The 12,490-nt window shown below is 36.9% G+C and overlaps 1 protein-coding gene across 3 annotated transcripts; it reads left to right on the top strand.

Annotated features, from left to right (window-relative positions):
- The first annotated feature begins 5,982 nt into the window (after positions 1–5,982).
- On the top strand, positions 5,983–11,549 carry LOC147856235 (Lipase/lipooxygenase, PLAT/LH2 family protein). Of its 3 annotated transcripts, none has more exons than XM_087329306.1 (4): positions 5,983–6,076; positions 8,853–8,981; positions 9,439–9,849; positions 10,692–11,548. In XM_087329306.1, the coding sequence occupies exons 1-4, from the start codon at positions 6,049–6,051 to the stop codon at positions 11,417–11,419; spliced, it is 1,296 nt and encodes a 431-aa protein (XP_087185432.1). In that variant the 5' UTR covers positions 5,983–6,048; the 3' UTR covers positions 11,420–11,548. The 3 variants fall into 3 exon arrangements, 2 of the variants coding, with proteins under 2 accessions (XP_087185432.1, XP_087185431.1); XM_087329305.1 differs by lacking the exon at positions 5,983–6,076 and adding an exon at positions 6,150–6,416 and having other exon boundaries at positions 10,692–11,549; XR_015530689.1 differs by lacking the exons at positions 5,983–6,076; positions 9,439–9,849; positions 10,692–11,548 and adding an exon at positions 6,423–8,695 and having other exon boundaries at positions 8,853–8,982.
- Positions 11,550–12,490: the final 941 nt, after the last annotated feature.

The raw sequence follows: 12,490 nt of genomic DNA, 5'->3' as shown, positions 1-12,490 counted from the left end.
GCTCCTCCAAAAGGTGAGTTGATGTACATCCTTGTAATCATACAATAGCTATGTATATATTGGTTTATTGTAATGCATACATCGCACCAGATTTACTCGACCCACTCTCGTTCTTCAAATGTGGCTGAGATTCTATGGCCCGTGGGGACCAAATCTCAGTCATGCATGGTGCTTGATCATGCTGACAAGTGCAACCGTGGTTTCGGAAGAAATATGAGATGTAGGCACAATTGTGGTGTCGTGAAGATCTGTCACTATGTGCAGATCGTGAGGCGGAACCGTCGGGGTCCTAGATCGGAAAGATTCGAAGTTTGTACTAGCTTTAGCGAGATAGGATTTAAGATAGATTGAGAGAGAGAGATTAAGATTAAGATTCCAATTTTGAAACAGATTGAAATGGAGAGAGAGATTAAGATTGAACTCTTGACTTTAGATTTGAAGAACAAGATATATCATCATTTGGATAACGAATTTTCTTCTTATTAAATTCTTGATTCATATATCGCTCCCCATTGATCTTTTTCATTCACTCTTTTATAGACGCCCCCATGCATATGATGCATTGAGGGTGCAAGACATGCATACAATGCATGGAATGCATGTTTGCCATTTGGCGCTTATGCATTACATGTGATGCATGATAACCATGTCACTCATTCAAGCTCTAATATGAGAATTTACATGTGATATTATAATGGTAGGAAAAATATTCTTAAGGAAACAACTTGGCTTAGTGGTAAGTTTATTGCCTCCCATCTTGGAGGTGTAGGGTTCAAGCCTTGCTTATATCTCTTTGCATACAAAATTTTACTAGGTTTTTTAGTCTAGATGATTTTGTTCGTTTCACACCGAAATCGTCGTGATCAACCTATCTAATCGATCTGGTCCGCATCCGACCCGGTGATCCGATCTATCCAGTCTGGTTCTGGTTTTGTCGTCATCCGTCTGGTTCCTCCAAAACATTGTGTGCTCCACACATAGGCAAAAAGCAATAAGTTCTGGCTCTGCTTATATATTGTGGGATCCTGATTTGTCCTATCTATGTGGGATATCTCATAGTTTTGTTTTTCTCTTCTTCTTCTCAAACTTCACATTCACATAACTTGACATTTAGTTGTCCGTTTCAAATGTAGTAAAGTACATTCAGAAGCTCTTGAAGACATCCATCTTTTCGTACCAAGATATTTGTTGAGAATCAAACTCAACATAGCACAACTTGTGAACACACCTTTTGAGAATCCATGATTACTCAAAAGTCAAGAGTCACACCACTACTCTCTACACATTAACTATATGTCATAGAATCATATTCTATGACACATAACTAATGAGTTACATATTCCCCATGACTATGAGTCTTCACATTCCCCAAGAGAGAGAGTGGTTGTTGTAAAGTTAATGAAGAGAGAGGGTGACTCTATATAAAGCACCCTCCTCATACTTCATACTAAGTCGGTTGTGACTCCTTGTTATGCTACATTTTGTAAATCTCATTCTACTTGTGAAATATACACCTTCTTCTTGAGTATTCTATTTTCCTATCATTTATCTATCTTGAGTTCTCTTTTCTCTCCACTCATCTTCTCTCACACATATATGCACATAACACGCATCTATTCCGCTACACAAGAATCACCATTGATTCTTTACAATATTAAACTAATCTAAAATAGTATCTTTACTATTATTGTTTCATATCATGTGTGAAGAACCACACTCGATTTTGTATGTTCCTCGCAATTTTCACACCATTGCCGAAAATCTTCACAACATTGGAAGGTACATGGCATTGATTGTAGCGCTTCCAAGAGGCTTGATGATAGAGGAAGAGGAGCAAGGCACTCTCAAGAAGAACAATGGCACAACATTCTTCAGCAACTACGAGTGGCAATCAATCATACATGAGAAATATTAAGATAAAGGTAGTGAACCAGTTCCATTCCACTTTGATTGAATTCCACGGTTGTACCAGAACACCATCCCAACATAAAGGATGCACCCACTACAATGAGCAATGTAAGATCCTTTTGTAGTTGTCTATAAGAATCTTTCAAAATTGCATGCCTAACTCTATATCCCTCCTTCTACATCACGCATCTCGTTAGGGTCATACATCAACACGAGCAACTCCATCCTTTTTGTCCTTCGTTCTAACTTCACTTACCATGCACCCTCCACGTTAGTCTCACCAAATATGTTTCGAAGTTCACTTTGATAATGTGCAAAGAAGAGTGGGGTAGTGGATAATGTTGGGTATTTGATTAACATCTCTCTTGTATCCTACAATAACACGAGCTACTCCTTCCTATTTGGCTTTAGTGCCTCCATCGCTCATTCCACACTCTTCATGTAGGTTCATCAAATTTGTCGAGAAGTTTGCATTACTTCTCTGTGGATAAGCATCAGATAATTATCTGCAAGTATTGATGATCGTTTGTCGGGTACTATATAACATTAACATTGGGTAGAAATGTATATCAAGCACCCGTTCATATTATCGTAAAGCTAAGTAATATATTAATATGCATCTCTATCTATCATCATTTATGACTATCATAAAGGCACTACAAATTGAAAACCTAAAGAAAAATTTGGCCAATTGTCTTTTGTAACTAGTACAATCGAATTCTTTTATATTTCTAGACAGTAACCCAAGTTTCCTCACCAATCACGCTTTGAATGGTGTCAATAAGTTAATGACCACCATAAAAAATATTTGGGTTTTCAACACAAAACAATTAGTTTTATGAAATGGTTGATCTTTGAGTGGATAAAGAAAAAATGCAAATGATTCCAAGTATCAGTCCGATGTTAGAAAACTCAACTAGCAATGTGCATAGGAGGTTCCCCATTGTTTTAACCAATAGTTTTTTCGAGCGCTATAGGTCTTTGGTACCTTATGAAGTAATTGGAGAACCTTATCATTAGAGGAGGTTGAAGATGCACACGATCTCTATTAAAGGCCACAAGAGCCAACGCATCTTGTAGTTGCAACACATATCATGAGCGGTGCTTCCAAGACCCACCATGGCTAATTATCACGCCTTTTGTCTGTTCCATTGCATTGGTATTCTAGTTCCAAAAGGAACACGTTTCACAAAACATATGCACACAACATAAAAGGACCACAAGGGTAAACCAAACTAAAAAGCAATAAAAAAAATCACGGAAAGATTTTGAGCTTTCTCTATTTATTGGGTAGATCTTACTCTTTATTCTGAAATATTTAACCCTCAACATTAAGGATTTCTTGGGCCCATATGAAATACATTTGATGCGATAAGCTTAAAGTTACAACTTTAAAACGTAAAGTAAGAGCCTTCAAGGCATGAACATTGGTTTCCTTGTTCTTCATTAATAAAGAGGATGCCATTGTTTATTGCCCAAAAAGTGTAGAGTGTTGCTAGTCATGAAACAATGTAGCAAGCGCTACATTGCGAACGATATTTAAGCTGCATTACACAAATAAAACACTATGGACAAAAACATGTTTGTGAGTTTTCACAAGAACGACACATTTTACAAGGATAATATGTGTTAACATCAACTTATCTTTAATGCAAGGTAGTTTTTTCATGTAGATCTCACAATTTGCTAGGGAACACAAAACGTAATGATATTATTATGCAAACTCTAACGATTTGGTAATTTGCAATGCATTTGAGTGTGTTGAAGTAGATTAAATGAAGCATTTGAATTCTTGGTATATAAATAACTCTATGATCATATCCAACAAGGCGAATGGTTAAGGACATCAACATGATAAGTCAAAGCACAATTCGATTTAGTTGAGTAGTAGTTTAAGACTTGGGTTAATTATGAAGAGAATACACACGGTTCACATTTGTGCACTTCATGTGCTTGTGTGCCCTACTATCCTTATACTAAAATCCTACATCTTCTTCCCGATTGTTGCATATCACTTTTAATTTCACGAGTTGGTAGGATTCTCTATGCCTCGTTTTAAACTTGACAATATAAACTAAAAATCACGTATGTCATCTCTCAAATATCATTCTATAATAAAACATACAATGAAGTGTAAGCCCTTGATTTGACACCAACCGTTTAATGAATGTCTAATGTCAAGCATCAAAGAAACTCAATCCTTCTAGTCATAATAGTTTGCATGTTGAATTGTCTTTAAACAACTTCATGTGCTATTAATATCAATAGATAAAGGAAATGCCAATACATTTGTTAGCATTGCCTTTTAAATGACAATGCTAATGCTACATCGTTGGCTTCTTATGTTACAATGCTAATGCCAACACGGTGAATCCATTTATTGGAGCCACATTCTAGCATGTTTAATCTCAAAATAAAACATGAGGATGCTTTATAGTCAATATGACCTACTTACAATTGAGAATTTCAATAAGGCAACATCGTGAATCTGAGGGGACAATTCAAATATCTATTATGACTATAAAAACAATGTTCTACTGTGGCGCTTTAGAATATAATGTTGTTAACAATGCTTTTTAGAAGGCATATCTACTGGTTTGAATAGATGGGTTGGGGAAGTTGTGGAATTTGCCAAAATTGTAAACCCAAAAAGACCAAGTAAAATAGCATCTAATGTTGTTGGCCTACGATTTTCCGTAAGGCAAAAAAATCATGCTTGAAAGCTCCATAGTAGTTTTGGTAGAGGCATGTATTGGGAGGCAAATATGGAGATCTTAAAACTAGTTCAAACATTCCTTCCTTGTTAGTCTTTGGAGATCTAATTGAACATGTCAACCTTAGCTTTTCCAAGACCAATGAATGATATTTGATGTCGAAAAGTTCTAATGGAGATATGTTATCAAATTGTGCACGTTGCTCATTGGCTAGAAAATGTCCAAATCTCTATAAAAAGGTTAGATGTACATGATGTGAATGCAAAGTATGCACAAATACTTTGGGACAGCTTAAAACTAGAAAGAGATAAAATAAAATATCAACAAGAATGCTACCAATGAACTCTAACTTGTATCACCCATCGATTGACTTGGAAAGTGCCTCCAATCAACCATATCCATTTATGAGGAGCTCATGACTATTAACACAAGTTCTCATTGTCTTTAGCTTCAAACTTCCCATTTCCACTTTTTCTTGCTTCGAGTTTTCGACACTACATTATCTTGAAATTTCTTCCACTATTGTTCTCCCTAATTTTCCACGATCTTATTCTATAAACTTCTAATCACTAAATAGCAAACTCAAAGGTGATGTGGCGTGCTTTCTCGAAACACAAAATCCATATGCATCTCTACAAATGCATTTTGAGATGGAAAAACAATCTTAGGAATTCAATCATAACTCGTGGTCTCAAATTGAGGTTTCAATTAAGTTGATACTTGAAGAATGATTAGGGTAAAATGACCTAGAAAACTGTAGTTCAACTTAGAAACAAGTTCAACCTTCTTAGCATCCAAAAAAAACCTCCTCTCCAACGAATGTCCAAGAAAAGCAAAACCCAAGTGGCCACAAGTCAAAGTCCTCTTATATGTTATCATGACAATCAAGAGATCACGGCCCAAAACCCTATTGCCATCCAAAAACTCAATGCCTTTGAATCCAATCTATGTCCTTGGGAAACCGAAAAGGACCGTATAAACAAATCAACATCTATTTAATCACCAACATACATGTGCCACAGATCAATGATTCCATGCGACCGATTCCCATTCATGAGAATTCCAAACTTCATGTGACGAGCACGAGTGCCACATCATCCCCGATCACATGTGTAATCATTACGAGGTGGCTCACTTCATCTCTTATTCGCCACGCTCCACTCCACGCCACTTGTCATGCCTCATCTCATCTCACGTGTTGCGTCTCATAGGATGTATGAAGAAGGCAGATTCTATTATCACGTTCTCATAGTTACACTATAACATATTTTGTACAATATTAGCTCTCTTTTTTTATCTATGTTTATTTTATTTTTATTTTGGATGATTGGGTACACATTCCATTTTGTTGTAAGTGGGCCAAATTTTGTCTTAGAAGACCATAATTTGATTCAGCACAATTTTGCTCTATCTCCTTGAATGGTGAATGGCCTCCTCCTTCAACCCAGTTTCAGGTACTCCATGCTAACCCTTTCTCTTTTGATTTGATACACATAGTCCTTTGCTGCGTTATCTTACATAAATCATGAACCCTCTATCTCTCTCCCAAACAGAGATGGAGGTGCTGAGCACACCATAAGCACTTGAATCCCCCCTGCTGGCTTTCCTTAACCAGAGGAAAGAACAGAGTAACATCAGTTTAACCAAACCCTAATAAGTTTCCCGAAATGGCTTTGATTCCCACAATACCATACAATAGAGATGGTTTTGTAACGAGATATTCTCATTCCAGGAGTGATAATGATTCAGGAAAGATGCTTAACCTAGAGGAAATTCTCTCTTTTTTAGAGAGTGGTAAGATCACCTCACTTTCGGTCGATTACTTTGCATTCATCTCAAAAAAATGTCAAAAAGATAAAAACCTCGAATTAGGTTCCCGTTTCTATGCTTATATACAAAAGTGTGGACTTGAAACTCACCCATCTCTCGGAAATGGCCTTGTGTCCATGTTAGTTGATGTTGGAATGCTTCAAGATGCTCAAATGGTCTTCGAAAAGTTGGATTCTCCAAGTGAGTTCGCATGGACTTCGCTTATAAGTGGTTGTATTAGGTGTGGTAAACCTCAACATGCCCTTATGCTTTATGAGAAAATGGTTGGTAATACCATTATACAACCTAGTGGGCATACATATGTGGCCGTATTGAAGGCTTGTGCAAAGCTTAAGAACCTTGAAAAGGGCATTGAAATACATGCCAAGATTTTGAGAGAAGGAAGGTTTGATCAAAATATTTTTATCTCGAACTCCTTGATTGATATGTATGCAAAATGTGGTTCACTAGCAAGATCAAGAGGAGCTTTTGATAGGCTCCGAGTAAGAGATGTAGTGTCATGGAATGCTATGATTACAGCATATGTAACATGTGATGTTGTTGAGCGAGCATTAGATTGCCTCAATCTAATGCAACAAGAGGGCATATGTCCAAATGATGTCACACTCATTTGTATATTGAAAGCTTGCAGAATCATCGGAGATGTAGATAAAGGACAAGAAATGCATGCGAAAATCATGGGTTATGGATTATTAGAGACTGAGCCTGCCGTTGCAAGCACTTTAGTTTCCATGTATGCAAAATCGGGGTTCCTTGCAAAAGCTCGTGAGGTATTTGACAATCTTAAAGTTCGCTCTGTAATTTCATGGACTGCTCTTATCACGGGCTATGTTGACCATGATCAGAATGAGAGAGCTCTCGACTGTTTCGATGATATGAAAAAAGAAGGGGTCTCTCCAAATGTTGTCACTTTTCTTTGTTGCCTGAAAGCTTGTGGCAACCTTGGTGCTATGAACAAGGGTGAGGAGATATACTTGGAAATTTTAAGAAGAGGTTTATTGGAAGAGGATCAGACTCTGGGAAATATGGTTATTTCTATGTATTCTAAGTGTGGTTCTCTTACAAGGGCTCGGGAAGTGTTTGACAAGCTTCAAGACCTAGATGTAGTGTCATGGTCTGCACTAATTGCTGGATATGGCCAACTTGGAGAGCATGAAGTTGTTTTCACTCTTTTTGACAGCATGATACAAAACGATATTAAGGCAGATCATGTTACATTTATTAGTATTCTCAACACATGCTGTCATGCTGGTCTCATAGAAAGGGGTTCTTGGTATTTCGATGTTATGAGCAAAGATTATGGCATTGCTCCAATTCTCGAGCACTATACGTGCATGGTTGATCTGCATGGTCGTGCAGGACAATTGGAAAAAGCAGTAATAATAATCCAAGAGATGCCATTTATTCCGGATTCTACTATCTGGAAGACATTGTTGACTGCTTCTCGGAAGTCAAGCAATGTGGTGTTTGGAAAGCTTGCATTTAGTCAAGCAACAGGACTGGATGTAATAGACTCTGGAGCATATATGTGTATGTCTGATATTTTTGCTGATGATTGACATGCATGATGATTCTGTCAAATGGAAGATAGGTACATAACCTGAAGAGTAATCTTGTACTGCCAGTTTGTCTGTTGTGTTTGTGGAAATGGCGAAGGTGGATGCACACTGTATTGGAAGATTACCACGTTTTCTACTTGAAATGAATTCACGAGATCGATAAAGATGGCCACAATGATTGAGAATGCCCAGGGGTGAAAATAGGTCAGACAATGATGGCTATATTTCAGCTTTTGAGGAGTTTGGGATGTTGTGTAACTGAGTGTAGTTGACATCTCCAGAAATTCTGTGGCCTGCAGGAATTTCCCAAAATTTGTTTAAGGAATCATAAGAATATCACATAGGGTAAGAGGTATGTTGAATATTGAGAAAACCATGACTACCTGTTGCCGTTGTTACCCATCTTAAAGAGATTTTGGTTTTAGTCTTTTAACTATCCAAATTGGAGGAATATAGACTTTTCGAATCTAAGATATCTATGTTCTAGCCACACATAATATGGGACTATTAAAAGAACAACAGAAGCATAATCTACAAGGAGATATCTCAGCAACATAAGTAATTTCGAATGACAGATAATGGACCATTAAGAAAACTGACAAAAGACAAACTTGAAGGACAGAGCTAACCGACATAAACTCTGCCCACGTTTGGAACCAATAACCAAGTGCAAGAGTGTTTTAGGTCTGGTTTTATGGCACATACTTCAGTCTCATTTCTGCTAGGAGAAAGTTCATTACATCTGCACATTCTAGTTTTTACCTTTTCTGTTAGGAGAAATATTTCTCCATTTTTTTATTTGTTATCTACGCATCTCACTCTGATTTATGGTTTTGTTTAGTAACTTCTTTTGGCATCAGACCTCTGCATGAGGTGGAGTCATCTTATTCTGGAAATTGGGCATCCAAATGTTGGCATCCATCATTAAGTGTATTGAGAAGTTTAAGAAGAGAAATCACCATCACGAGAGGTGCGTTTGCCTTCACCGATGTTTCATGTGCTGCGTTCTCTGTTTGTCTCTTTAGAGAGCTTTAGGAGGTGAGGAAACATAAAAGAATTAAAAGTGCAGGAAATTAATTTTTTAATGAGCTAAGATTTAGCAGGAGATGAATATCTTGTTTTGATAAGAACACATTCTATACCTTTGCGCATAGTACCATTTATCAAATTTGTGAGACACTATGCAACAGAGCAAAGATCTCCGAAAGATTAGGAACTAAATATAAATGGAGCTAGAATATAGCAAGTTCGGCAAATTCATAGAAAGGAAAATAGGTGCTGAAGGTTTGGGACAGGTTTGGAATTGGGTAAATTCATAAGTAAGAGAAATTCAAGGTTTGAAATTCAAAATCCTATAAACTCTATACTTGGGGCAACTGACACAAATTTCATTTCTTGATATTAACCATCAACATATTGTTTTTCAGGAGAAAAATTACATACAGTCAATTGTTATAATTTCACAGAACCAAAATCACTTGCAGATACTGATGTAGAGTCTAGTGTACCCATCATCTTGAATAATCCTAATGAATCAGATGCGAGCAAGGCCTCTTACCGAGTTTTTATAGCGACTAGTAAAGATTATGGCTCGGGCATTTCTGATTGGACTGTTGGCATTTTATTGGCACTGATTGGAGAAGAAGGAAGGAGCTTATTGTATAGATTGTCACCTGTAGCCTTTGGTGATGATGAAATATCAATAAGTAACCAAAGCGATAGTACACATATTCCTGCATTAAGTGATCAATGCTTTCAGAGAGGTTCTCATGATGTTATTACATTTAATGGACCAGATTTGGGGAAACTCCAAGCTGTATGGATTGCTCCAGAAAGAGGTTAGTCATTTCATCACTTTTGTCTGCTTTTTCATGATACATTGTCATCAAGAGTGAAAACAAGTAGAGTCCATAAATACAGATATTAAGACATGGTAGGTTAACACTGTAACAACGTATGGTAAGGATCACTTCAAAGTGATGGGTCAATAGTAGGTCATGTACACTACTATCTTCTGTACACAATCTTTCAATCTACTGAGTGGTTTTCCAAGCACCCATTTGATAGATCACCTTTTTAGAAGAGAAAATGTGGAGTTGATACTAAGATCGCGTCTCAACCCACTGAGAGATTTCTCAAGCATGTGATTGGTAGATCACTTTCTTAAAGAGTAAGATTATTTTTCAAAGGAGACCAAAGAGTATTCACAGCTGATATCGGTATATATGATAGATTTCTAGGTTAAGTTTATTGGCTTATAAATCAGACATGATTATATCCATAAAAAGATGTGCTGCGTTCATTTTGTAATACTCCTTTTTCCTTCATCGTCCTTCAAACTTATCTTTTTCTTGTATCTTCTGCTTTTTGGTTCCATACTTGCCTTTTTCCAGTTTGGCCTCACACCTACTCTGATCGATTCACCTTACCCTGTTCACATAAATGTTGTCGCTGTAAGCACTGATTTTCAATTCCTGGAATATGTAAATGCTTTGCTTGACTAAGTTTTTGTTTTGGAATTATAAAAGGTATGGATTTGTTCTAGAATTATAGAAGAGTAGCAAGACGTATAAGGATTCTTTTGGAAACTTATTACATACATTGTGTTTCAACATACATTTCGTAAGAGGTTGTCATCCCGTTATACACTACAGAAAGTATGCTTTACTTGAATCTGCAGGTAGCTGGAGAATAGAAAACGTGAACATAACAACAGTGTTTCCTGAACATGTGATGAAAGATGGTCTAGATGGTGCAAAAGAGAGCGATCACAAAATCATACAATATGATTTTGAGTGTTGTAACATCAGAATTGGAGATGGTGGCGTTGTTTCAGCTGCAGAGCTGAAGGCATCCAAAATCTCTCTGTTATCCTCCTCTGAATATCGTATGCTGCATGCTAGAAGAAAACGATCTAGAAAGGATATAGAGGAATCAAGAAAGAAGTGGATAAAAGAGTATGAGATTTTGAAACTCTCTTTATTAAGTTATGATGCATTGCTTGTGACATTTGGCAGTGTAATGTTAGCTGGGTCTGGTCATAATGAGATCGCTGAAGGTTTTTGCATAGGTGGAATGATTGGTTTCTTTTATTTGTTTCTTCTACAAAGAGCCATAGATCGAATCCCTGCAGGTGTTGGGAAAGAAGATGCAATGGACAGTTCAGATGTATCCAGAACCAATGAATCTGAATCCACAGGAAATCTTGCCATATTCAGATCCCCATTAATAGGACTTGCAGCAAGTTTTATGGTTTTGGGTGTAATATCAGAAGTTCTCTTTTCTTCTACCAATAAACAGCCTTTTTCTAAAGAGATGTTGTTTGCTGGAGCTGCTGGGTTCTTAATGTCCAAGATTTCAACTGTTCTGGCTTCTAGTAAACCATTGCCAGTATCTACCCGTAACTAGATTTCAGCTTTTTCTCTCTTTGAAGAAAAGAGTGTATGCATCAAATGAGAGCATCTATTGTATATAAAAACATATTCCATGGCTAGCAAAAGCTGATATAGATTATCATGTATATATTAGAAACGAGATTGCGTGTGTAAGTAAATATGTATAATAACAAATGAAAGTTTTATCTATGTTTTTGCAAGGGTTTGTATTAGAAAGTAAATCCCTAGTCACTTTTTTAAAACTTGCCAGGGCTGGAAACATTTTTATACAGGGAACAGATTCCAATTGGATGATTATAAATGTTCTACCAAATTCCTTTGTGGTATTTTTTTCATGATTCTCTATTTTTTCCATGCATGGAAAGGGAACTCAGCTTGATTAGTAAAGTCTTTCAACAATAATTAGATCTACCTTTGCATCTTGGAGCAACTTTTGGCCCAACAAAACTATAAACCATCCGCATCTTGGGATCAATAATCCCTAATAACAACAATGAAGAAGACACCTTTGGCAGCAAAAAGGCCTTCCTCTTCATTTTGGGATAAACATTCCCCGAGGCATAAGTGTGATCTTGATATTGGGCAAGGTGTAATCCAAACTGTTGCTTGTTTAAAGCAAATGTCACTATATTTCCTTGGCTAGTCCATATTTTCTATTTTCCTTTTTAAAGCATTGTGATCATATTGCGAACTATGATTTTATTCCCACAATCGTTGTAGAACTTGACAAACATGTACATAATGCTCATGTTCGAGTCTTCAAGTAGATCAAGTTGTCATCCAAATAAACTTTAGTGAAAATGTCAAGCAAATATTGAGAACTATCACTTGCCATGTGTTGAGAAATTTAGAAGGTGTTCATGTGCTCTGCCATACTGGCGTCGTCTTGATACCTGAGCCTCACTATTTTTTGGAATACTAAGACTCTATCCAACATAATGTCGATCTTCTCCGAGGGGGCATCAGCCTTGTTCTCTTCGTTGGAGTTATTGTACAGGTTAATGTCGATGAAGCATATTATGTATGTTGTTGTCTTCATGTGCATTACTTCCTAGGTCGCAACATCAATCTTGTTCGGTCTTTT

The sequence above is a fragment of the Azolla caroliniana genome, unplaced genomic scaffold, assembly GCF_043228905.1.
Source record: "Azolla caroliniana isolate FFs.n. ecotype wild unplaced genomic scaffold, voAzoCaro1.0.p SCAF_13, whole genome shotgun sequence".
Lineage (NCBI taxonomy): Eukaryota > Viridiplantae > Streptophyta > Polypodiopsida > Salviniales > Salviniaceae > Azolla > Azolla caroliniana.
The sequence above is the reverse complement of the archived record's forward strand: the minus strand, read 5'-3'. Positions and strand labels throughout refer to the sequence as shown.